We start from the raw sequence: 27,235 nt of genomic DNA on the forward strand, positions 1-27,235 counted from the left end.
TCTGGATTCTTTTTACGACTATTTTGGCAAATAAACCATACTCTTCTAAGACTTCTCAGAAATGGCACTTAACCAAGTAGTTTTGCAATAAGGGAGGATGCAATTGTTTTTGAAATAATAAACGAGATTTTTGTTACTTATAAAGATGTTTTATTTCTACTGTTTTCGATTATTTTCCTTCAAAACACTTGCTAAATACAATTTTACATGACATTCGCATACATTCCTAAGTTACACCTTGATGAGTATCTAAGTAAATTTTATTTTTGTCAAAGTTATTTTTTATCTTCCTGTTACAAGCTAGTCTCAGTTCAGAGCTTTTATGTATGCAAAATGTTGAGAAAACTTCGATAGCGTGATTCAGGCTAGTGACACCATCATATAACATAAATAATAAATTTCTGAAAGTAGCTACACCGTTAAAGTACTCAAAACAGGCTCAAAACTAAATTATTTTAACAAGTTTTTTTGAAAAGTAAATACTGAAATACTTTTTTTTAATTATTGTAAGGAAATGATTTAATATTTTAATTACTTCTGGTAACCATTTTTCAAATTCTTTGATTTTCAGTCAATGTGTTTAATCGCCATGTATCTGAAAATAAATGGAACAAATGAAAAGTCTATTATGTAGAAAAATGTCCTAAACATAAAGATTATTATTTATAGTTAGACTAAGAGGCAACTGCCACACTTATTTCTGTTATAACAGCAGTGTTAAGCGTTGCTGTGTTCCGGTTTGAACTTACTCAAAATTCTGGTTTTACCTGGTGTTGATTAAAGATGTCATGGGCGACAGTGGCCACTTACCATCAGGTGGACTGCATGCTCGTCTGCTACTCCTATATTATAATTAAAAAAAAACTTACTGCTTCAGCTATATCTATCCAATCCATAGCTCTGACTATATTATCATTCTTTGACGGTTTCTTATCCCAATTCCATAGTGTAAACTCTTTGAAACCTCCTGCCACCTGCAAACATTATCAAATACATATTATAAATACAACATCATCTTGTATTTAGCTCATAATGGATTTTTATGAGTGGTCTGTGATGTTAAAGGTCATATTATAGTATTTTTCAAAGGAGAACTAGTATGATCTGACTAAGGAGGTAACTTCATCACACATTTTTACTGTGAAGCAATTTTGCTGTTGGTGTGCAGGTCTGACTGACTTACATATGAGGAGTTAGTGCGCACGTGGCGACATGTGATCGACTTCAGGTAGCACCTGCTCTATGTGGAGCTGTACAGATGTACATACCACAGTAGCCACTTACCATCAGGACTGCATGTTACCTACTTCTACATATAATGTATCCAGTGGCTGACTAAGGTCATTAGAGGTCCAAGGTGGAAAGCTGAATGGAGTCCCCCAAAAGTGTAAAAAGTTTATTTGATAGAAAATGAAAAATGTGTTATAGAATTTGTAGAATTATTGGCTTGTCATTCGGTGAACTATTTTTTCGCTGAGATCTGTTTCACAGTTTGTTTGGTTCTGACGATTTTTTTTAGCAATTGTGTTTGGATACCCCCCTGGATCGGATGCCTGGGGCGGACCACCCCTTCTGCCCCTTTAAGGTGCTAGAGAATGAATCATAATTCAATTCTCTTATCTAACCTGAAATCTCCGCTCAGCGTCTTCTGATAATGGCCGCTTAGCTTCAGTCACCACGACAGCTTGATAACCTTCTGGTAGAGACATCTTTGTTCCATCCAATGGATGTCCCCTGAATGTTGCTGATAATTCTGTTAAAAATTATGACAATTTGTTATAAATATGAATATGAGTAAATAAGATTTTAGTTTGTGATGGTAAGTCACTGCTGTATGGACATCAATAACTACATTTTTTTTTTTTTATAATATAAGAGTAGCAGACGAGCATGCAGTCCACCTGATGGTAAGTGGACCAAGACCAAGTTCTACCTGCAGACAAACACAGCTGCATAGACACTCCTGAGGCTTAAGATGATTGCCTCATATTTATCTCATGTTGTCAGCGGTAGTAGTGACTTACCATCAGATGAACTGTATGCATGTTATCGCCAAACTGCTAGTCCGCTCTGAAGTTGTTGCGAGCAGGTGTAGTCATACAATTTGCTATGGCGACGCGATTTCTATATTCAGAGCGGACTAGCAGTTTTACGCTGTCTATACATATAATAAAAATCAAATTACCTCCATTACTATTATCTGTAATATACGGTTCAAAGTAGGTTTTCACGTTCGCGGGACCATTTTCCTCGATCGTACACGGCATGTAATGCGTCTTCTGTTCAAATAATTCACTATTTTCACTTTTTTTGAGATTATTCTCTACACGTATTGACATCTTGGTAACTTGCACAAAGTAGCTCAAAAATACACTTTATTTTTTTAAATTATTGCTTTTAATAATGTTACATTATCAAATTTAATAACTATTTCATTTTCTAGTAGCTAGGTAGTTTTTCTTTAGACAAAAACATACACAGGATCGCTAACGGTAGGAACTTAAATATTTGTGTAATTCTTTGTATTGTAAAATTACGAAATCTACGCGTCACTCGTAATTATATGCAATATATCGAATATAAAACAATACTATAAATTACATTACAACTTAAGTTTTTAAAAGAATAGTTAAAAATATTTCCAGGTTGCCGCCAATTTCCATTCGAAGTCGAATAAATTTGAAAACATCAAATAGAAAACATTGTCAATGTCAAATTGTTTTCTTAATATATTCTAAAATGAAGATAGCAATAAATTTTATAAATTTCCAATAATACTAAATAGAAAAATTAAATTTAAGTACTTGATTTCAAAGTTTATTTAGTCCTTTAATTAATATTTAAATATCTCTTAATATAACTTTCCAGAAACGATTTAATTTATGGCAATATTTGCATGAATCGACGAAAATACAAAACAAATCGATACTAAACACAAGAGAAATATTAGTACAATGGCAACCCAGAAGTTTGTTCAGTGCTTAGTAAAGTATAACCTTTTAAGTCTTGATTAATAAATAAAAATATTCTCAGTTTACGATGGAGTTATAAAATTATATGCATATATGCAAAATGTGCCTCATAAAAGTATGAAAAGGAAATGCAATAGCATTCGTTTTGTATATTTAACTGTTTAATCCATTCGCTAATTTTATTGTTGTTTGCCATGTATTAGGTATCTGAACATCACCTATTGAATACAAGCAAAAGCCCTTCAAAATTAAAAGTAAAATGTCAAAATATTTCATCATATCATGAAGCTGCATTGGTATTTCCCGCATTACAATTTCACAATAGTTTCAAAATCCGAGCTATCGCCCATCTAATTGGGTTTGAACAATTGCATTTTGTTTGTAACATTTACTTAGAGACTGGAGTAACGTTACTACAACGGCTTGAGTGATAGTGAAAATTGTTTGAACAGTTGCAAATATTATTGTTGTTCTTACGTCATTGTTAATAATTTGGCCGTGTTCAGATTGTTTATTCACAACAACTGTGTCCGCCGTGTTGGCAAGAGCACTTTTACTGTGACCTTGAACCTAGTCAACAGCTGGTAGACTCTGTGAGTACCCTTGGTCTATTTTTAAAACAAAAAAAAAACAACTACTTATTATTTTCGTTGCATTTCAATAATTTAAAACTATAATAATTTTTATCTGTATTTTGTAGCCCGCGAAAATAACGCGCGCTTTTATTATAAATATTTTCTTACTTAATTATTTTCCCATTACGTTACAGTCTTATTTTACTTTTTATTGTTTGCTATAAACAATAAAACCTTATCTTATCTCAACTTTATTTACTTACAATAACCTTCATATCAATTTTATTGTTATCAATGTCGATTGTTGAAAGTAAATGCCATTTGCATAATTAGACTGAAACAAATAGACAACTAATATTGCATTTAAGCGTAACTAGAAATTACGGGAGTAACTGAGCCCTTTTTTATGATATAAAAGCATAGATTAGTAAAGATTACTCACTCCTAACAAGTAAATGTACCCAGTTTTGAGAATTGAAATAGTTGCATAAAAAAGTTTTGCCACGTCTCCGTGCTAAAATATCCCTAAAATATTTGAAATAATTATTTATTTATTACGTTAATTACGCAGTATTAGTTATTTATTCGTAAATTTTCTCTAAAAATGTTTTTATTTGTCAAGAATTCAAAAAAAGAACTTACTAATAAGCCGTTTGTGGCTTCATTCAATTTTAAGGCGGCGAAATATCTTTACTAATCTATGAGTCCTACTTGAGTTAGGTTCCAGATGCTTTGCTACCTTCCAAGGTATATGTTGCAACACCACAGATAAGTTACTCTTACTCTTACAAACTAGAACACAGCAGCACTTACTGCTATTATAAGGCGGAAATAGGTGTAGCCATGGTGTCTTTGGAGTTGAACCACAAAGGGTCCTACCACTTTTCTCCTTTAGTTACCAATCTCTCGTTATTATCCCACTGCTAGGCATAGTTCTCTTAGAGTAAGAAGGGTTTAGGTCAAACTCCACCAGTAAATCCTTATTCCTCCGTAAAATCCTTATTTTTATACATAGATTAGTAAAGATTACTCACTCCTAACAAGAAAATGTAACCAGTTTTGAGAATTGAAATAGTTGCGTAAAAAAGTTTTGCCACGTCTCCGTGCTAAAATGTCCCTAAAATATTTGAAATAATTACTTATTTATTATGTAAATTACGCAGTATTAATTATTTATTCGTAAATTTTCTCTAAAAATGTTTTTATTTGTCAAGAATGAACAAAAAGAAAGAAAAAAGAACTTACTAATAAGCCGTTTGTGGCTTAATTCAATTTCAAGGCGGCAAAGTATCTTTACTAATCTATGTTTTTATGTTAGATACTTAGCCATGTAGGATTCCTCATGATATTTTCCCACACCACTCATTATTTGTAAAAGGTAACTTAAACATAAGATTTGAGTTAGTTAGTTAGAATGAATTTTGAGACCTCCATACATCATCCTCATTATCAGCCGTTTCCCGCCATAATCCTCTTTGTTTTCTTATACTTCAAAATGACTTCAAATATGTCCATTTATGCCAGCATTATCTATACATATAAATACAATTGAAGTGTCTGTTTGTAATATTGAAATAATTGCTTTTTACTACATGCATATGAATACACATATGGTACATACACCAAAATAACATTTTTTACAATTTTTGTCTCTCTGTCTGTCTGTTTGTTCTGGCTAATCTCTGAAATTACTGGACCGATTTTGACAGGACTTTTATTGGCAGGTAGGTAATGTAATAAGGAGTAACTTAGGCTACTTATATTTTAGAACTAGCTGTTCCCGTGTTTCTTTTTAACGCGGGTGAAACCGCTGGGCACAGCTAGTTTTTAATATGCAAGGAGGAAGTTCTCAATTAGATTTTCTTTTTAATAGAGTGAAGAGTTTTAAACTTTTTTTTTATTATTTATATTTTTAATGTAGAGGATGTGTAGAGGTAACACAAAATAGTACATTACAATACGAGGACGAAAAATTTTTTTCTGACAAGTGTGAGTTTGCAGGCCGAGCCGCAGGCGAGGACTGCAATCACACGAGTCAGAAAAACATTTTTCGTCCGCGTGTTGTATAAAATTTTATATTACGGGGTCGGAAATGGGGGTTTTGCGCACGCGAAGCGTGCGTAAAACGTCCATTTACGCACGCCGTGATATAAAATTTATAATAGAAGAGTGGTATTTATAAAATTTAGGTCGGCAACAATATTTGTGACTAATTGATGTGATTTCAAATTATTACACATTTTACTACTATGAGTCATACTAATGTTACCTCATGATGAAATAATTATAAGTAAATTGCAATTATTATTGAGCAATTCACTTGGGACAACCCTTTTGAAAATAAGCAATAATATGTTAATGTTAAGGAAAAATTGTATTTATATAATAATATCACTGCTGGGAGAAGGTTTTCTCTTGAAATTGGGAAGGTTTAGGTCGACATACCAGCTATATGTGGATTAGCAGATACAACACTATTAGCAGATACAATAGATCACACAACTTTGAGAATTTTAGAGAATTCTCACATAGGCATGTGCCTATGTAGGTTTCCTTACAAAAATTTGCTGCAACATTAAAAGAAGTGAAAATTTATTGCTAATGCAACACATTAAATATTTTCTCAAAATACTCGACATGATTCCAATAAATATTTCAATTGCTTTATGGAAATCTTAAATATAATCAACAAAAAAGTACCCTGTGTTCAAATTGTAAAATTCTCACTATTTTTCAGTAAAATACATTTAAATTGGTCAAGTTCCTCACAAGGTAAACACAAACACACTGATAGACATATATATATATATATCATTTATCATAGATATTATTATATCAACAATGACGAAAGTATGTTTCGAAGAATTCTAACAAAAGTATGATATCATAACCTTATCGTTTTTTGACCACGAAAATAAATAATGACAGATAATAATGACTTTTCACTTGTTTTGTAAAAAACTACTTCTGGATGTTTGTGCCTGTAAAACTCGAAAAGTTGTGAATGAATTCATTCGTAATTTTTAAGCAGCGTTTCATTTCTATATAAGAATGTTTTTATATAATTTTTATCCCGAATTTTTCATGAGAACGCGTCTCAGCAGTCCATCTTTTTTTTTTTACAATATAAGAGTAGCAGACGAGCATGCAGTCCACCTGATGGTAAGTGGCTACTGCCGCCCATGGACATCTGTAATTAACCCCAGATAGGATTAGATATTCCTACCTGAGGTCGGCCACAGATGCGCCACTACCCCTGAGGACTAAGCTGGAACGCCTCGGAAAAGTCTCTCTCCCTTACCACACCCTTCAAACCGGAACACAGCAGCGCCTAACACTGCTGTTATTAGGTAGAAATAGGTGTGGCGGTGGTGCCGACGGAGTCGAACCAAAGGGGTCTACCACCTTCAAAGGTCACCATCTGATGGTAATTGGGAATTGCCGCCCGTGGACGTGTATAGTCGAACCCAGATAGGATAATAATCGTAACTGAGGACGACTACACATGCATTTACTCCCTGAGGACTAAGTTGGAACTCCTCGGGTAATTATGTCACTCTCACGACACCCTTCAAACCACAACACAGCAGCGCTTAACACTGTTGTTATTAGCTAGAAATAGGTGTGGCGGTGGTGCCGCCGGAGTAGAATCACTGAGAGTTCTATCACCTTCATTTGCATCAGACCAAGTCAAAACGAAGCATAGTAAAGTATAGCCAGTATAGTCCGCGTAAAACTGCTAGTCCGCTCTGAATATAGAAATGAATCGCGTCGCCATAGCAAATAGTATGACTACGCCTGCTCGCAACAACTTCAGAGCGGACTAGCAGTGTGGCGCGGACTATATCGCTTTAAGCAAAAATAGATGGCGCCCTTTCAATAACATTTTAAGAGCAACTCAGTACTAATATTTGCAACAACAAGCTAGAATACGCGCATTTTCTTAAATATAGACTTGGCAGTGTTACGATTATTTATGTTGCCGTCCGATTGTAAAATGAGCCAAATTATGATACGTCTAGATGGACAACTTGTTCTATTAAAATTATACTAAGTCAAAAATTAACTTTGATTCGAAAAATGAAGTAGCTCTTTATTGTATAGACGTAGCAAACGAGCATACCGTCTTCTAAGGCTTAATTGTTGGGTCAAGGGGCGGTCTAAAAAAAGCTCGTCAGAACCAAACAATTTATGCAATGTGTATCACATAACGAAAAGAAAAGGTCATCGAATCACAGACTAATAATTCTATAACACATTTGTCATTTTGTAAAATCAAATAATCTTTTTACACTTTTGGGGGGCTCCATTCAACTTTCCGCCCCGGACCTCCGACACTGATGCCGTCTATTTGAGTATCTGTAATCATCTCCATAAAGAATGAGGGTCCTACAGACCTGCTGTGGTCCTACGTAACTATGGTTGATAACAAACAAACAATAACACTTTTTAGTGATGATAAGCTAACGTTTGTATTAATATTATGTAAAATTGTATAAAGGTGATCATGAATAAAGGTAAGGTCTGAATTCATACGGATTGGACCCACCCGCTCGCAGGGCGCTGCCGCGCCCTTCTCGCTTAGTTTTATATTGTCTTATATGTTCCAACCTAACCTAACCAATTCAATACGAAACACTATAGGCGAGGCTTTATTAGATACTAATTATTGGCTAGGTTAGGTAGGAACAGATAAGTAAATAAATCAAACAAGGTGGTAAAACTCTGCGAGTGAACCGGTCCAATCTACCTTAATTCAATAGTTAAGAAAAGAAAAAGGAGTTGAAGGTCAAATTTTTCATCATATGTCTCTGTCTAGCAACTTCATTACAACAAATGTATATTCTATATACTTAATATAGGAGGCACATCTGCATCATCAGGATTGAAGAATTGAAGGTCATATCTTCCATCATATGTCTCTACTCATGACCTCATCATATATTCGTAAGCTCCAAATGCCTAACTTGTATGATTGAGGCAGGAGGCACTTCTGCATTATCAGAGTTGAAGAGTAGAAGGTCAAATTTTCCATCATATATCTCTACCTATCAACCTTATTGAATATTCATAAGCATCAAATGGCTAACTTGTATGGTTGAGGTAGGAGGCACCTCTGCATTATCAGAGTTGAAGAGTAGAAGGTCAAATGTTCCATCATATATCTCAACTTATCGATTTTATTAAATATCCATAAGTTCCAAATGCCTAACTTGTATGGTTGAGGCAGGAGGCACTTCTGCATTACCAGGGTTGATGAGTTGAAGGTCAAATTTTCCATCATATCATGTTAACTTAGATACTCAATGTTCATTTTAAGATTCATGAGAATTGAGTGGGCAGAAGGTAAGTTGTCATAAAATATGTAAAAAGCAGGGGTAGTGATGATGAGTTCCACCCCATAACTTAAATTCTAATCATCAGAGCATACTAATGTTAAGGTAGGAAAGTTCCGCAACGAAACTCCCTTTCATATGAAAAAAAGAAAATTAAAATTGGTTAAGAAATACTCGACTTATTCAAGTTTATATGAAATCGGGTTTTTCCAATTTTCCGGGAAAACTGGCGGAAATTTTCAAATTTCCTCGAAATGGGACCCCCTGTGAAACTAGCCACATACAATGGTGTATGAATCATGTCGATCGGTCGCGGCATCGTGAAAAAATCGCCGAACAAACATAAAAAAAATATATATATATATATATATATATTTTGAATTTTTCTGACACTTGGAAAGCCCACCGCTTGACGTAGGCATGGTATTAGCATACAAGTACCTTTCGTTTTGTTAACGAGGGGGAAACCTTCAAAAGGTTATGTGGGACTCTTACCGCGCTAAAACCTCTCCAGTGGCCGTCTTCGGCGCTGCGTAGAGGACTCCGGGATCTCCAACGGAACGCAACCGGAGTCCTCTTAGCGCGGTGCCCCGTCGGGCTCCGCCCAGGTGAGCTTGAAACTCACCACACCATCTGGTGTTCACGACGGTATGCGACCACACATACCGCCGTCCATCCCGGGATTGCTGGCCGGGCGGTTCGAGCTCCCACTCTTGCCGCCCGCAACCCGGAGAGCCCCTTTTAGTCGCCTCTTACGACAGGCAGGGGATACCGTAGCCCTATTCTGGTCCCGGAACTACAGGGACACAGCATAGAATTACCTATAGCTAAAGCTTCCTTAACTTGGAAGGAGGTGGACATATTTTCTGTCCGCCTGGAAAAAAAAGGTCTGTGTTGGTGGTTGGTGTTTATGGACAACCAATGTTGCACGAATAATGTGGATTCAGTACAAATACAAAAACGCTAAAACAATCTCTTTGATGTGATTTTCGTGCCAAATTTCCATCGAATCGCGCGGTTTTTTTGCATAAATATATCGCGTGTTTTAATCACGTGAGATTGTTATGTGTCTATTACACGAGGCGTTCGAATTTAGTCCTCACGGGTAGCAACCTGTAACATCGGATGGTAAGTGGTTTCTACCGATCATGGACAGCTGTAATCAACCCCAGATAAGATTAGAGACCTGCCAGAGCGGCCACAGTTGCGATGCTGTCACTGAGGTCCAAGTTGCAATGCCTCAGATAACTATGTCTCCCTTACCAAGCACCAAGTGGCTACTACAGCCCATAGACATCTGTAATCAACCCCAGATAAGATTAGAGTCCTATCTGAGCTCGTCCATAGTTGTGCTGCTACCCCTTACACCTCAGGACTAAGGTGGAACGCCTCGGATAAATATTTCTCCCTTACCACACCCATCAAACCGGAACACAGCAGCGCTATACTGCTGTTATAACAGAAATGGGTGTGGCGGTGGTGCCGCCGGAGTAGAACCACAAAGTGTTCTTTCTTGATGCTATTTTACTAAATAGTCACATATCATCACGGTCATTCAACCTTTAGATTACCGTTTCTTGTAATAAATAGGTATTTTTAATACGCCCACCCGTTACAAATTAGTCACTGTTTAGATAAAGCTATTTTTATTCTACTTTGCCGTTTGATGTCGGTATGTTTAACATAATAATATATTAATGCAAATTGTCTGCCTATTTTTTGTCTAAAAGACTGGAAAATGTAAAAACTAAAGGTATTGCAAGTAATTGAGTGTGTAAATAGGAACATTGTGCAATTTATGCTATAGCTACACACTTGGCACTTATCGCAAACGTCGTCGCCGTTTTTCTCGGGGCAGCTGGCGGTTCGAGCTCCCACTCTTGCCGCCCGCAACCCCGGTAGTCTCCTTATAAGCCGCTTACGACAGGCAGAGGATACCGTAGCCCTATTCTGACCCGGAACTACAAGGACAAAATTATACCACACCTACAGGGGTCTTTGCCGAGGTAGCTAGCCGGGCGGTTCGAGATCCCACTTATGCAACCTCGGCAGCACCCTTACGCTGTTTGTCCACCAACCGCCGATACCGATAATTAATGACGGCGCCGAAGTAGCGTACATACATTTGCTATAGCAGCTTGTCCACCGCACGTCCGTCACCCGAGCACCGTCATCCCATAGTAAATGTATGCGTACGCTACTTCGGCGCCGTCATTAATTATCGGTATCGGCTCGGTGACGGTGCAGTGGACAAACAGCGTTATAGTCGCGTCTTATGACGGGCAGGGACATATCTAACAAATAACATAATTTTCTTCTTGTTACAGACGATGGACTCCTTTTTCAGTCTATTCGACCCCTCAGAGGGTCAAAATAAGCAAAACCACAAGAAGAGACATAAAAACGAACAGGAGAATCAAAAGAAGAATGCAGATGCCCCTAAAGGTGAATAAATCTTCTATTTATGACGTAGAAGTAGCAGACGAGCATGCAGTCCGCCTAATGGTAAGTGGCTACTGCCGCCCATGGACATCTGTAATCAATCCCAGATAAGAGTCCTACCTGAGGTTGCCAACAGATGCGTTGCTACACCTGATGGCTAAGTAGAAGAGCCACATATAAGAATTTTTGTTTTACGTGTTCTCAAAAAATGCAAATATGCTTATGAAATGAAAAGGCATTTCATAATAGTAGAGGATCCCAGTATAGGACGACCTTCGTCGAGCTGATTAGTGAATGAAACTTTTTTTGGTATCAAATTAAATAGAATTATATTTTTTTCTGGGTATGTATGTAACGGTATTTTTGAACGCGTTTTTTTGCCACTTTGAACGCTTCGGTCAATTTAAAATTATGAACATTCATCAAGCCCTAATGACAATATAGGATTTTAATAATTTTGTCCCATTTACTCATTAGGATCGTCGGGCTTAATGATTTTCCTTGTGCAATTTTAGGTTTTCGGATTTTAACTAGGTTTTCAGATTAGAACAATAATTATATGTATTTATGTATGTATGTATTTAAAGCTACATAATTTTGGGAAATAATCTACTTTCCAGGTAGGAGAAGAGGTAGGCGCTCCCACCAGAAGAACGAGGCGTTACCAGAGGAATCGTCATTCCTCTGCGAGCCGGAACTCAGCACAGACTTGCTTGTCAAGGATTGCAGTTACATCGAGAACTACATTGAAGTACATAAGGATAAAGGTATTATATTATATGTCCTGTTCTGTAAAAAAATAATTATAATCGATATTGAATAATTTTTGCCTTTAAAATAAATATGTTGCATGTAAATGAGCAAATATGAAAAGTGGTTGGCAAATATGAATCGAGGGGTCCGTGGTTCAAATGTGAGGTGGACTTATCCACATTCCGAGAGGAGACCCGTGCCCCAGCAGTGGGACAGTGATCTGATCTGATTTAACATCAACTGGTAAAAATGGGACCCTATTATTAAGCTTCCGCTGTCTGTCCGTCCGTCCGACAGGGATCTATCTCTGGAACCGTAATAGATAGACACTAGAAATTTTCACGATGTTTTTACTTCTGTTTTGTTTATGTTTGCTATGTTAACAAATACTAAAAATGAAAAATCAAATGAAATCTTGATTGTACGGAACCATCCGATTGTGAGTTCGATCCGCACTTGGTCAATTATTTGTATTCTAAAACAAATCTTATTCACAGATGCGAACCAAAAACCCGATGCCGACAAAAAGCCGCGTCGGCGCAACTCCGGTAGGAAGAGCCGTCGGAAAAAGAACAAAATTTCTCCCGGAAAGGACATGCTCCCGACCACCGCTTGGGACGAATCCGATATCGTAACCGACACCGGACCGGGCTGGAACAACCTGTCCGACACACAACCGATTTTAAAAATACCAACCGATATCGGGAAAAACGTGAATGACTTGACACATGATTATAAGAAAGCGAAGAGGAAAAATGATGTTGAAATCCCGAATTACCAGGACAAGATACACAATGTGATCGATAAGTTGGAGAAAGTTGGTATTAATGATGATTTTTATCTGAGCGGTGATTTCAACGCTGAGGATCTTGATAATGATTTCTTCTACAATTCTGATGATGTTGACGAGTATTGTGATGACACGTGAGTTTTATTTTGATTTTTTTTTATAATACAGAAGTAGCAGACGAGCATGCAGTGCACCTGATGGTAAGTGCCTACCGCCGCCCATGGACATCTGCAATCAACCCCAGATAAAATTAGATACTCCTCCCTGAGGTCGGCCACAGATGCGCCGCTACCCCTGAGGACTAAGCTGGAACGCCTTGGAAAAGTATGTCTCCTTTTCTACACACTGGAAATCAGAACACAGCTGCACCTAACTCTGCTGTTATGAGGTAGAAATGGGAGTGGCGGTGGTGCCGCTGGAGTCGAACCACGAAGGGTTCTACCACTTTCAAATTATTTTAATTAAGTATTACAATATTTTGAGTTACTTCAGAATATAAGGCTGATAAGTTAGCTGATTAAAGTAGTTATAGTTCGCGTAAAACTGCTAGTCCGCTCTGAATATAGAAATTAATCGCGTCGCCATAGCAAATGTATGACTACACCTGCTCGCAACAACTTCAGAGCGGACTAGCAGTTTGGCGCGGACTATACCATCGCTTACAGACTTACAACACTAAAAGAGTCGCAAATGAATTATTGGCTTTGAATTGAGAGTTCCTTTGCACCTTTTTAGGGTTCCGTACCCAATGAGTAAAACGGAACCCTATTACTAAACCTTCGTCTGTCCGTCTGTCACAGGGCTCCATCACTGATTAGTAGCCACATTTTTGGAATCGACTTCAAATAATACTCATATCGACCATAGATGCGTTGCTACGTTCAAAAACTAAGTTGAAAAGTCTTTTGTCCTTGTATCTTACTACAAAACTCCCAAACCAAAACACAGTAGTGCTTCACATCGCTGTTAGAAGTTATTCAGAGTTTCAGCAACCCGTCAAGAGATGGCCTGAAGATACTGAATCACGCGTTCGAAGTTTTTTTAATACTTTATTAATAATAAGTTTTTTTTAAGTGGCCCTAATAATACAAGTTGCGTTTTCTGTTTCAAAATGAACTTTTTCGATTCCCGGCTAAACTCAAAATCGGCTTCGTAAATCCTTTGAGCATTATTCGTTAATCCATGTAACTTCGGATTTCGCCATAAAAACCGACTTAAAAAATTCTCCCTGTATGCTATGTGAACTGAGACTAGCGAAGCACAGCTTCCCAAGCATGATCACCTGGCCTATAATGTTTTGTTAAAACAATTTTCATTTGATGTTTCCAGTACCTCAGATGCTGAGGACTCCTCGGATGAATGCTACGGCAGCTTACCACCGGAACCTCGTTTTGGGAATGTCGAGTACAAGTTGCAACTGGTGTCGCCCTGCGAGAGGCGGTTCCAGCATCTAGTCACTCAGGTTAGTTGGTTTTATGTATTATTTGTAATATAGGAGTAGCGGACGAGCATGCAGTCCATCTGATGATAGCGCATGGGCATCAGTCCCAGCAGAAAGCAGTGGTAGCCTAGTAGTTAGGAAACACGGCTTCTTGATTGAGGGGTCCGAGGTTCAAATCTCAGGCACGCTCCTCTGGTTTATTCTAAGTTATGTGCGTATTAGAAGTTAAATGTCACTTGCTTAAATAATGAAGGAAAACCTCGTGAGGAAACCTGAATACTTGAGAAATCTTAAAATAAAATTTTTAAATGTTTATGGAGTGCACATGAATTTGGACATGGACAGCATGTTAACAATGGCCTAATCTTTCTCTAGCTCAAAGTTGTAATGCCTCCGATGGGAGTGAGACATACTTTTCTAAGGCGTTCTGGCTTAGTCCTCAGGGGTAGGGGGCAACCGCATTGAGTAATCCAAACTTAACTGGGGTGGATTTCGGATATCCATTCGCCAGTAACCACTTACACTGAGGTGAACTGCACGCTCATCTGCTACTCTTATATTATAAAAAAGTGAGCCATTAAATTATTAAAATGCTCATAATTATGTATGCTCAAATATATTAATTATATTTCGCAGTTGAAATGGCGTCTCCGATCCGGCGGTGGTAACGCAGTGTACGTTGTGGGCGTACGAGACTGTGGAGCCCTACGGGGGCTCCGCGCTAGGGCATTGCGGGCCTCGCTAGAAGCACTGAGGAGTATGGCAAGAGCTTTGGGAGCTGGTATCGTCGCCGCTAGAGCCAGGCGAGTGGCGCCGCATCGGGCCGTCGCTGAGGTTTATATACGGAAGGTTAGTGTGCGGTGCGTGGGATAGATGGCGCTGTTTCCTATGAAATATAGTGTGTTGCTTGAAGCGCTGAAGAGTATGGCAAGAGCTTTGGGAGCGACTGGCACCGCATCGGGCTGTCGCTGAGGTTTATATACGGAAGGTTAGTGTGCGCGGCGTGGGATAGATGGCGCTGTTTCTTAAAAATTGTAAAGCCCACTCCATATAATCGCGAGAACGAGTAAAGCACGAGAAACGAGAATGTGGAGCCGATGTGAATGTGGAGAGGGCTTAAGTAGTGAGGCGGGTAATGCTGCTTCGGTTGAAGCACTAAGGAGTATGGCAAGAGCTTTGGGAGCTGGTATCGTCGCCGCTAGAGCCAGGCGAGTGGCGCCGCATCGCGCCGTCGCCGAGGATTATATACGGAAGGTTAGTATGCGTAACGTGGGATAGATGGTGCTGTTTCCTATAAACTACTTGTCAGTTACAATATTGTTTCTTAAACCACTACCGGATCGGAACGCGACCTCAACTGAGAAGATCCAGTAAGAACCTCAGCGGGTTTGTCTTTTTTTATTAATAATGTTTAGATAGTGCGCGCCGGGCATGATAGATGGCGGTGTTTCTTATAAGATACTGAAAACGGATGAGTGAGAGCGTGTAATAAGGTGCTTGGTGCTACCTTGCGCTTCTCATGTATATTAATCTTTAATAATATTACATTATGAAAGGTTCCGAAAAATAGTATTATTATTGTGAAGAGTGATGCTTCAACACAAGGTCACCGACAGATGGCGTTGTTCCTTATAGGACCTGGTGTATTAGCGAGAGTGTCCATAGCAGGTGGGGTTATCGTTATAAATTGTAGTTTAAGTATGGAAAGTAACATGGCATTTCATTAAGGATATTTTCTTTTCACACATTTTTTATATAATTGATTTAAATTAATATTAAAAAGTATGTTTTGTCAGTTGGCAGATACGCAACAGAGCATTGAGCTTCGTGTAGCCGTGATGGGGGCCAACGAAGCCGGAAAATCCACCCTGATAGGGGTGTTGACTCAAGGTAAATAAATTTTACCATAATATTAAAATTAAGTTTACAAATTCATCTCTAATCTATTCAAAATTGATTTATAAAACTCTTTTTGGAAGACAACAATCTACCACCGCTTCGGAAGATGTTTCGCTATGGAAAAGCGGCGAAAGAAACTCCATACGTGTGCAAATTTGCATCCTTAAAAAACCATGAAGGTTTCGACACTCACAGCCCCACACCAGGACCCTGGGTCCTGGGTGCCATGCACACACACAGGCAAATACACAAACACCCAGACCCAGAAATGATACCCATAATTTAGATTGTTTGTTGTTTTAATTTTGTAAAAAAAAACTATGTTTTTGGGCGTAGTCTTTGCTACAAATAATTATTTTTATTTATGTTCAAGTTAAATATTGACGAACCGCGTGGCGGAGCGGAGCGGCCACCATACCGGTCTGACGCGCAAAGGGTCCCGGGTTCGATTTCTGGCCAGACAGATATCTAAATGATGAATTTAGATTTCTGTTTCTGGGTCTGGGTGTTTGTGTATTTGTCTATGTGTGTGTCCATGGCACCCACGACACAGGGAATCCTAGTGTGGGGCTGTGAGTGTAGAAAGCGTTTATTTATTTATTTAAATATATTAGCAGATTTTTAGCAATTTTATCATTCTACCCTTGGCGAAATTGCGAATCTTTCCCCCTCTTCTACATTGAAATGACAACCGACCAAACTTCTAAATTTTGTAAAAAAAATTAAAAACAATATATAAACATTGGTGACGGACCTTATGTCATCAATAATAAGGAAAAAATAACTCATTAATAAATATTCAGCTATCACACAAAATATATCTGGGGTTGATTACAGATGTCCCACAGACCATTACAGATGATATAGCAGTACCCACTTACCATCAAGTGGACTGCATTCTCGTCTGCTACTCCTATATTATAAAAAATATCAGTATTTCTTCATGATTTCGTTCTTCATCATTTTATTATATTTACCTATTTTTTTATATTATTTTTTCAGGTGAATTGGATAATGGTCGAGGCAGTGCCCGGTTGAACATGTTCAGACATTTGCACGAAGTGAAGAGTGGACGCACGTCGTCGCTCAGCCACGAGATACTCGGGTTCGATGCCCAGGTAAGCCATCATCATATTTTATTTAATGGTAGAATAATTTCTTTAGTGGTTTCAGTTCAGATGTACCGCCGCTACACCTTTTTTTTAAGGTTCTATACACAAAGGGTATAAACGGAACCCTATTACTAAGCCTCTGCTGTCTGTCAGTCTGTCATGGGGCTCTATCTCTTGAACTATAATAGATAGACACTTGAAATTTCATTAATTATAATTTAACAGAATAATTATAATTGTGGCCTACAAATAATAAAAATAAAAGAAACTTCAAAATAAATGTGGGTCGCCATACAACAAACTGCTATTTTTCGACGTTTTTCGTTTTACCTATTGAACCGTAGTAGGTAGACAGTTCAAATTTTCACAATGCAATCACTATTCGCTAACCATTTTTTCAGGGCAACGTCGTAAACTACGGTTGCTCGGAGCTGATGACCGCCGAGCGGATCGGCGAGCGGTCCGCCAAGCTGGTGTCGTTCCTGGACCTCGCCGGCCACAGCAAGTACCAGCGGACCACGCTGCACGGCCTCACCGGCTACTCGCCGCACTACGCCATGATCGTGGTGAGTGATGGCGCTATATAGCGTGCTATTTTATAGCGTGGGAATATACCGTGCTATGTATAACGTAATATATCTTGAGTACAAATAAAAATAGCTTGCTATTTTATAGCCGGGGAACATAGGGTGGTTTTTTATATCGTAGGAATATAGCATGTTGTTTATAGCCAGCGAATATAGAGTATTATTTTATAGCGTGGGAATATAGCGGGCTATTTTATAGCATGGGAATGTAGCGTACTGTTTATAACGTTATATAGCGCGCTATTTTTTATAACGAGGGAACAGAGTGGTATTTTAGAGCGTGCTGTTTATAACCTGGGGTGTACAGCGTACTATTTTATAGCGTGGGAATGAAGCGTGCTATTTTATAGTGTGGCAATATAGCGTATTGTTTTGTAATGAGGGAATATAGCGGACTATTTATAGCGTTAATATATAGTGTGAGGAATAGCGTGGAAATATAGCATGTGTTTTGAAGCGTGGCAATATAGTGTGCTATTTTCTAGCATGGGAATATATCGTGCTGGTTTTCAACTTACAAACTTTATTTTGTCTGAAAAATATTGTCTGGGTTTTATATAATGATAACGTGTTATAGAGTATCATGATAACTTGCGTCTTCATAACATCTCAACATAACACAACATATACACCAGTAATCATTACAAACAGTTATTTATACAAATATTTTGCCCCCAGATCTCATCCACAGCCGGCATAACCCGTATAACCGAAGAGCACATCGGGTTGCTCTTAGCTTTGGATATGCCGTTCTTCACCGTGATAAACAAGTGTGAACTAGCGCCCTCTGCCGTCAACGCCTTGGTCGATAGGCTCGGGAGGTTACTGCATGGCGCTAATAAGGTTCGTAAATTATTCATCATCATCATCAACCCATTATTGTCCCACTGCTGGGCACGGGTCGGATCTCAGACCGAGAAGGATTAGGCCATAGTACTAGCAATTTTATTCAAAATTATTTAACATTATTTTCTCGCAATTTTACTCAACACTATTTAATCGCAATTTTACTTACACTATTTTCTTGCAATTTTACTTAACACTATTATCTTACAATTTTACTTACACTATTTTCTTGCAATTTTACTCAACACTATTTACTCGCAATTTTTGTTAAAACTATTTACTCACAATTTTAGTTAAAACTATTGTCCTGCAATTTTACTCAACACTATTATCTTGCAATTTTACTTAACACTATTATCTTGCAATTTTACTTAACACTATTTTCTTGCAATTTTATTGAACACTATTTACTCGCAATTTTCCTTTATTTTTGCGAAAAAACAATTATGTGGAAACCTATAACCGTCCTCCCCCCTTCCCCCAAACGCCTCACGTTATTTATGAAGACCCCCTACACTATAAATATAAACTTATATTAATTATAATGCTCTATTGTAGCCTGTTTCTAGCGCTTTTTGGTCGGACGTTTTTATCGCCCTCCATTAGTAAGTCAATGTTTCTCAAAGTTTCTTCTCTTTCAGAAACCGCTGCTCATAACAGATGAGAATCTAGCCAGGAATTGCGTGGTGCCACAGAAATCTATTTTGGACACAATTGATATTGGACAGGACAAAAATAATAAGGAAAATGAGTAAGTATACATTTATAACAAGGTTTTTAAAGTTTTGTGGCCAAAGGATATTTTTATCAGAAAATATTTATGTAGTAATTATTATAGGAAAAATCTAAGTGTGTTATTTTATAATATAGGAGTAGCAGTCTACCTGATGGTAGTGATGCCGTCCATAGACATATGAATTCAAACCCAGATAGGATTAGATATTCCTACCTGAGGTCGGCCACAGATGCGCCGCTACTCCTGAGGACTAACCTGGAACGCCTCGGAAAAGTATGTTCTATATTATTAAGAAAATCTCAATTGTTACAGCCAACAAGAGATAGTGCCAGTGTTCCCGGTGAGCTGTGTGAGAGGCATGGGTCTGAACTCTCTCCATGCGTACCTGTTAGCTCTCCAACCACCCACGGTCGACGTACAAGCGAAACCTGAAGATGTGAGTCCCTAAATTTGTACCCCCACCGCCCAGTTTGAGAAGCTTTTGTTTTGCATGATGCATGGTGTCAATTGTGAATATTATTTACAGATTTTAGTGTAAAAAGCAACGCTTTCTTTTGGTTATTCACATTAGCGGCCATTGATAGATTACATCACACGAGTTTCTTGATTTTTTCACCCCTTCCCTGTCTTTGTCACTGTTCGGATTTGCACAATCGAACAGATCAGCGATACACGTTTTTGCATAGTTGCAATAGACGCGCAATCGCTTTATTTAAATTAGTTTTATTAACATAAGTTAGTACGTGACCAGCAGCCACTAGTGCAGCGCGTATTCAATACCATTACCAATACCAATACCATTACCATACAGTCGTTGTTAGAATCGTGTATACCATTACCATTACCAATACTATTACCATTCAGTCGCTGTTAGAATCGTGTATACCATTACAATTACCAAATACCATTTAATCGTTATTAGAATAAAAACCAGTTAACCAGTAAAAGGTTGCCGTTATTACCAACCAACCATACCAGTAACAAGAACTCTTTTCAGTCACAACATTTTGTGAGATTTTTTAATCATAGCCATAAAAATAACTGCATTGAAAGAAATTAACTATTACGGTTTAATAGATACAGCTAAAAACATCGAAAAATAGCAGTTTCTTGGCGACCCCCATTTTTTTTGAAGATATTTTTTCATTTTTAGCATTAGTTGTTATAGCGGCTACCATCATATATACTATGTAAAAAATCGAGTGTCTATCTATTAGGGATCATGAGATAGAGCGCTGTGACAGACGGACAGACAGCGGAGGCTTAGTAATAGTTTCATTTGGGTACGGAAACCTAAAACGTGTGTGAAAATATGTTTTTCTTTTCAGGAGACCTGCGAGTTCCAGATCGACGAAATCTTTCATGTCGGGGATTCCACGGGGCCCGTTGTGGGCGGTCTGCTAGCGAGGGGGCAGTTGTACGAAGGGGATGATTTGATCATAGGTAAGTGTGATTTTCTGTCCTTTTGCTGGGCACGTTTCACCACTGCTCTGGGCAAAGTGTGTTATGTATGCTGAAAGTTTTACTTTTGGAATGTTTGGGAAAATTTGTCAGTGTATTTTCAGCATAGGTCGGAGTTGAGCGGCGATGTAACACATAATTTTTTACACATTTTTTTATGTGCTATGATTTGAGATTTAGTTAAAATTGTTCTGTCGCTTTTTTTCCTGTCGTCCGTCTTTTCATTTTTTTTAAATTTTTCTTTAGAAACGTGTTTTTAAAAAAAAACCTTATTAATGTGGCCCGCTTTATTAAGAAAAGTTTTATATACTTGGTTTATATAGTTGACTTGTCCGTCCCCCAGGACCGTTGGACACGGGCGAGTTCGTCCAGACGACGGTGGCGACCATCCACCGCAACCGAGTGCGGTGCGCCGCCGTCAGCGCGGGACAGTCCGCCAGCCTCGCGCTACGTCACGCGCCGCGCTCCCTGCGCGCCGGCATGGTGCTGCTCGCGCGGGTGAGTGCGGGGGGAGGGGGGAGGGGGGACAGCCTCGCGCTACGTCACGCGCCGCGCTCCCTGCGCGCCGGCATGGTGCTGCTCGCGCGGGTGAGTGCGGGGGGAGGGGGGAGGGGGGACAGCCTCGCGCTACGTCACGCGCCGCGCTCCCTGCGCGCCGGCATGGTGCTGCTCGCGCGGGTGAGTGCGGGGGGAGGGGGGAGGGGGGACAGCCTCGCGCTACGTCACGCGCCGCGCTCCCTGCGCGCCGGCATGGTGCTGCTCGCGCGGGTGAGTGCGGGGGGAGGGGGGAGGGGGGACAGCCTCGCGCTACGTCACGCGCCGCGCTCCCTGCGCGCCGGCATGGTGCTGCTCGCGCGGGTGAGTGCGGGGGGAGGGGGGAGGGGGGACAGCCTCGCGCTACGTCACGCGCCGCGCTCCCTGCGCGCCGGCATGGTGCTGCTCGCGCGGGTGAGTGCGGGGGGAGGGGGGAGGGGGGACAGCCTCGCGCTACGTCACGCGCCGCGCTCCCTGCGCGCCGGCATGGTGCTGCTCGCGCGGGTGAGTGCGGGGGGAGGGGGGAGGGGGGACAGCCTCGCGCTACGTCACGCGCCGCGCTCCCTGCGCGCCGGCATGGTGCTGCTCGCGCGGGTGAGTGCGGGGGGAGGGGGGAGGGGGGACAGCCTCGCGCTACGTCACGCGCCGCGCTCCCTGCGCGCCGGCATGGTGCTGCTCGCGCGGGTGAGTGCGGGGGGAGGGGGGACAGCCTCGCGCTACGTCACGCGCCGCGCTCCCTGCGCGCCGGCATGGTGCTGCTCGCGCGGGTGAGTGCGGGGGGAGGGGGGAGGGGGGACAGCCTCGCGCTACGTCACGCGCCGCGCTCCCTGCGCGCCGGCATGGTGCTGCTCGCGCGGGTGAGTGCGGGGGGAGGGGGGAGGGGGGACAGCCTCGCGCTACGTCACGCGCCGCGCTCCCTGCGCGCCGGCATGGTGCTGCTCGCGCGGGTGAGTGCGGGGGGAGGGGGGAGGGGGGACAGCCTCGCGCTACGTCACGCGCCGCGCTCCCTGCGCGCCGGCATGGTGCTGCTCGCGCGGGTGAGTGCGGGGGGAGGGGGGAGGGGGGACAGCCTCGCGCTACGTCACGCGCCGCGCTCCCTGCGCGCCGACATGGTGCTGCTCGCGCGGGTGAGTGCGGGGGGAGGGGGGAGGGGGGACAGCCTCGCGCTACGTCACGCGCCGCGCTCCCTGCGCGCCGGCATGGTGCTGCTCGCGCGGGTGAGTGCGGGGGGAGGGGGGAGGGGGGACAGCCTCGCACTACGTCACGCGCCGCGCTCCCTGCGCGCCGGCATGGTGCTGCTCGCGCGGGTGAGTGCGGGGGGAGGGGGGAGGGGGGACAGCCTCGCGCTACGTCACGCGCCGCGCTCCCTGCGCGCCGGCATGGTGCTGCTCGCGCGGGTGAGTGCGGGGGGAGGGGGGAGGGGGGACAGCCTCGCGCTACGTCACGCGCCGCGCTCCCTGCGCGCCGGCATGGTGCTGCTCGCGCGGGTGAGTGCGGGGGGAGGGGGGAGGGGGGACAGCCTCGCGCTACGTCACGCGCCGCGCTCCCTGCGCGCCGGCATGGTGCTGCTCGCGCGGGTGAGTGCGGGGGGAGGGGGGAGGGGGGACAGCCTCGCGCTACGTCACGCGCCGGCATGGTGCTGCTCGCGCGGGTGAGTGCGGGGGGAGGGGGGAGGGGGGACAGCCTCGCGCTACGTCACGCGCCGCGCTCCCTGCGCGCCGGCATGGTGCTGCTCGCGCGGGTGAGTGCGGGGGGAGGGGGGAGGGGGGACAGCCTCGCGCTACGTCACGCGCCGCGCTCCCTGCGCGCCGGCATGGTGCTGCTCGCGCGGGTGAGTGCGGGGGGAGGGGGGAGGGGGGACAGCCTCGCGCTACGTCACGCGCCGCGCTCCCTGTTCGGGGGATCGGGACTGCGTGAAAAATAGAGTGCCGAGGATGAGTGTAGTGCGGGGTTTGAGGGGAAATACGGGGACAGGAGTAAGTGTCTTTCCAGGGAACGGGAGAGAAGGGGGAGTATGGGGTGTGAGGATCGGTGCCCCAAGTACTAGGGAGGTGCTTAATGAGCTGCGGTGCCTTGTGAGCGTTATGTAGGTGGAGCACACTTCAGTCTACAACTGTTAAGTTTGTTTACACACACTCGTTTGATACACTAGCGTCATTAGAGGGTTTTCGAACCGTTATTTATTCCCGGATACTTTTTCCACAGAATATGAAACGGTTCTCTAACTCTGAACTCCATCTCTTCAATATAATTTACTTATAACATTCTCCCATTACAGACGCCAGAGCAAGTGAACACACAAACCGCGGAAAACACAAAAAACAAAAAGAACGTGCGCAGGAAAAACAAGAATCTGTACAGAGACATCGCCAACGTGGAGAACAGCCTGACTAAAGATATACAGATCGAGGATAATCTGTATAAATCCGATGAGGAGACACAGAAGAATGGTGAGTACTAAGTTTCTAATATTTATAATTTGTCTTTCTTTTTTATAATATAGGAATAGCAGACGAGCATGCACTCCACCTGATAGTAAGTGGCTACTGCCGCCCATGGACATCTGTAATCAACCCCAGATAGATATTCCTACCTGAGGTCGGCCCTGGATACGCCACTACCCCTGAGCACTAAGCTGGACTGGACTCGGAAAAGTGTCTCCCTTACCCAGCACATCACACCCTTCATACCAGAGCACAGTAATATTTAATGCTGCTGTTACGAAGCAGCAATGGGTTGGCGGCGGTGGTGCCGCCGCAGTCTAACTACAAAGAGTTCTACTAAAAAATGGGGTCATTTGTGAATACAGCCTGGGGCTATCTACAGGGTGGCGCAAATTAATCACCCTATTTTGTTTTTTTATAACTTTTATACTGAATAAAAAAAGTGATTTTGAGTAATAGAAATGTTTACCAGGACCTGTGACTTTTTTTTGCTAATTAGAAAATATGATATCTGTCAAGTGTCTTCCACTAGCGTTGATACAAATTTACGACCGATTTTCCACGACTTTTCTTAAGATTTCCGCCGATAACACTTCGCATTCCAATCGAATATTCTCCTTAAGAGCTGCGTTTGTCTGAGGCTTGTTGCTGTTGTTGAGTCATTATATCTACTTAAAGTCACTGTCTGGTGCGCTGTTCGTGCGACAGGAGTCATTGGTCCGTATTCTTTTGAGAACGCCATCGGCAATACAGACAGTTACTGGCGAACGTTACAGTTTTGTGCCACCCTATATATAAAGAGCGTAGTTTATTTTTTATGATAAATATAATATTGCAGCACATTTCTTTCAACAGATGGGAAAGAAAATGGAGATTCGTATTCGGGTGTGGACGACGTCTTGTTGGAAGATCCGAATGATCCCCGGGGATGTATATATTTCCAGGTGACTATAAAATATTAATATTTATAAAAAAACTTTACTAATTCAAAATTCAAATCTCATTTATTCAAAATTGATTCATATAGAATACTTTTTGAAAGTCAACAAACTACCACCGCTTCGGAATGTATTTCGCTATGGAGAAGAAGCGGCGCAAGAAACTCCATACAAATAACTTATTTAAATAAAAAATAAAACAGTGATAACTCGACATTGCATTAAACGCCTTACTCTGACAGGAGACCCGTGCTCAACAGTGGGTCAACAAAGGATGTGAAAATATAATCATTTTTAATGTAATAATCGATTTTTAAAATTGTAATAATCAAGTTTTTAATAACGACTGCTTTTTAAACTGATTATTTGATCGTTTTTTATGTGATTTTAATTTTAAATGTTTTGATAACCATGAGATTTTTCAATCCAATTTCAAAAATCGAGTATTAATCGATTATTTTCACTCGGTTTTTGTTCTCTCGTTCCCACATTCTATTTATAACCAATATATCTGTTCCAGGCGTCCGTACACGTCCTGAGGCATTCCACGGCTATCTATCCGGGATTCCAGTGTTCAGTGCACGTCGGGAATGTCAGGCAGACTGCTATTATTGAGGTAAGAGTACAAACACACGCACACACACACACACACGTAACACACACAAACAAACACGCTAAAACACATACACGCATACATATGTAAAGAAATCTACAAATTTTCCATATTTCTTTTATAATATAGGAGTAGCAGACGAACATGCAGTCCACCTGACGGTAAGTGGCTACTACCGCCCATGGACATCTGTAATCAACCCCAGATAGGATTAGAATCCTACCTGAGGTCGGCCACAGATGCGCCGCTAGCTGAGGACTAAGCTGAAACGCCTCGGATAAGTATGTCTCTTACCACACTTCAAACCAGAACACAGCAGCGCTACACTGCTGTTATAACAGAAATAGGTGTGGCGATGGTGCCGCGGGAGTCGAACCACGAAGGGTTCTATCACCTTCTATATGGGTATGTGTACTATACAATGTATTTTTTTTTATCCTTCAGGGTATCCTCTCGCCCAACAACGAGCTACGCGCGGGCGAATCGGCTTCCGTAGTATTCCGATTCGCGAGATGCCCAGAGTATCTAGTGAGAGGGCGACGTATGTTGTTCACCGCTGGGCTTGGGACTCGGTAAGTGGTGAAAGTATAGGCCTAAGTGCATTGTTTCTAAAGTAGGGACTTGTGAGCCTTCAGGAGTCGAATTTGTTATAAGTGGAGTTCGAGATATGTTAAGAAAAAAATAAATAATTAATTAATTTGTTAAGAATAGTGCGTTGTTTTGCAAATTGGGAATTGAGACTCTTAGGAGGTCGACTTCGGCACTTCAAGGGGATCAGGTTGAAAAATGATGATGTTTATGTTTCACAAACTGGCGATTGCAACCCCTTGGGGATCGAATTGTTACTGGGGGGTTGTATTCTGTTAAAATATATCCTTGTTAGATAAGATTCGTTTGTTGAAAAAAAAATTTTGATGTGAAACATCTATAGCCGCACGTCAAACCGATTTCTGGCGTGGCGACGCATGCCGTGTGTGTACGGTGTGGCGACGCGTCGCCATGCGCAAAAATCGTAATATTTTATTTTATCATTATGACATATTTAGTTCCTATCACAATATGTTCTTTTCTGCATATTACTTTTACAAAATAATATCGATGTTTCACATCTGCCAGGCGTCCCGTGACGGCTCACATTGTTTTTTTTTATTAAAAACTACGTAATATACCATGTAAAAGTTACTTATAGGTTACGTGTTAGTAATATTATTAATAATTATTATTTATACTCGAAACTCGAAATTAAAATTTAATGAGAAATGAGAACAGAGAACAGAACCAAAGTTTGGAATTCGACCTCAATATCCAGAGTCAAAATCCCAAGCATACATCTCTAACCACTGAATAAATGAATGATTGTATTTACTTTTTCAGAGCTATCGGGAGAGTCACGCAAGTTTTTCCCTACGTACCTTGAAGATGATGTCATGCAAAATTGGATTTATTGGGAAGGCCGTACGGCCTCAAAAGATTGGGAATAACTGTCTTTACTATACGTCTAGTATATACCTTTATTTTAACAATTTGAGAGTAGCTGACTTTTAGAAAACTATATGTCAGATACTATATGTAGTACTACTATATGTAGAAAACTGTATGTAACCACATGTTTGGCTCATGCAAATAACAAACCTCTACAAATGCACGAACATGTGGACGCATCGCAAACTTGCGGCAAATTACCTTTGATTTGCTAAAAACCGACACTCTATAGGCTCTATCCACACGTTCGTGTTTGTAATTGTTTGTCGAGTTT

The 27,235-nt window shown here is 41.3% G+C and overlaps 2 protein-coding genes across 2 annotated transcripts; one reads left to right on the plus strand and one right to left on the minus strand.

Annotated features, from left to right (window-relative positions):
• Window positions 1-127: 127 nt before the first annotated feature.
• Window positions 128-2,681, minus strand: LOC140755679 (ribonuclease H2 subunit C). The gene is made up of 4 exons (XM_073090995.1): window positions 2,186-2,681; window positions 1,626-1,753; window positions 870-974; window positions 128-595 (listed from the first exon to the last, which is right to left on the minus strand). The coding sequence occupies exons 1-4, from the start codon at window positions 2,337-2,339 to the stop codon at window positions 581-583; spliced, it is 402 nt and encodes a 133-aa protein (XP_072947096.1). The 5' UTR covers window positions 2,340-2,681; the 3' UTR covers window positions 128-580.
• Window positions 2,682-3,186: 505 nt separating this feature from the next.
• LOC140755665 (GTP-binding protein 2) lies at window positions 3,187-27,031 on the plus strand. Its single transcript, XM_073090976.1, has 19 exons — window positions 3,187-3,565; window positions 11,211-11,328; window positions 11,946-12,092; window positions 12,576-13,002; window positions 14,198-14,330; window positions 14,946-15,158; window positions 16,106-16,199; window positions 17,211-17,326; window positions 17,722-17,886; window positions 18,586-18,750; window positions 19,395-19,504; window positions 19,802-19,925; window positions 20,818-20,932; window positions 21,294-21,448; window positions 23,763-23,934; window positions 24,784-24,872; window positions 25,387-25,482; window positions 25,924-26,051; window positions 26,854-27,031. Exons 2-19 carry the CDS (start codon window positions 11,214-11,216, stop codon window positions 26,894-26,896), a joined length of 2,607 nt encoding a protein of 868 aa, XP_072947077.1. The 5' UTR covers window positions 3,187-3,565; window positions 11,211-11,213; the 3' UTR covers window positions 26,897-27,031.
• Window positions 27,032-27,235: the final 204 nt, after the last annotated feature.

The sequence above is a fragment of the Epargyreus clarus genome, unplaced genomic scaffold (assembly GCF_041222505.1).
Source record: "Epargyreus clarus isolate Ecla_fem2 unplaced genomic scaffold, WU_Ecla_fem_2.2 ptg000033l, whole genome shotgun sequence".
In the NCBI taxonomy this organism is placed as follows: Eukaryota; Metazoa; Arthropoda; class Insecta; order Lepidoptera; family Hesperiidae; genus Epargyreus; species Epargyreus clarus.

Excerpts from the sequence above, each read along its gene's own strand:
- LOC140755665 (XM_073090976.1), top strand. The coding sequence starts at position 11,214 with ATGGACTCCTTTTTCAGTCTATTCGACCCCTCAGAGGGTCAAAATAAG. Across the intron at positions 15,159-16,105 it reads CTGAGGTTTATATACGGAAG|TTGGCAGATACGCAACAGAG; the intron begins GTTAGTGTGCGG and ends ATGTTTTGTCAG. Across the intron at positions 19,926-20,817 it reads TACAAGCGAAACCTGAAGAT|GAGACCTGCGAGTTCCAGAT; the intron begins GTGAGTCCCTAA and ends TTTTCTTTTCAG.
- LOC140755679 (XM_073090995.1), bottom strand. The coding sequence starts at position 2,339 with ATGTCAATACGTGTAGAGAATAATCTCAAAAAAAGTGAAAATAGTGAA. Across the intron at positions 1,754-2,185 it reads TACAGATAATAGTAATGGAG|AATTATCAGCAACATTCAGG; the intron begins GTAATTTGATTT and ends AATTTTTAACAG. Across the intron at positions 975-1,625 it reads ACGCTGAGCGGAGATTTCAG|GTGGCAGGAGGTTTCAAAGA; the intron begins GTTAGATAAGAG and ends TAATGTTTGCAG.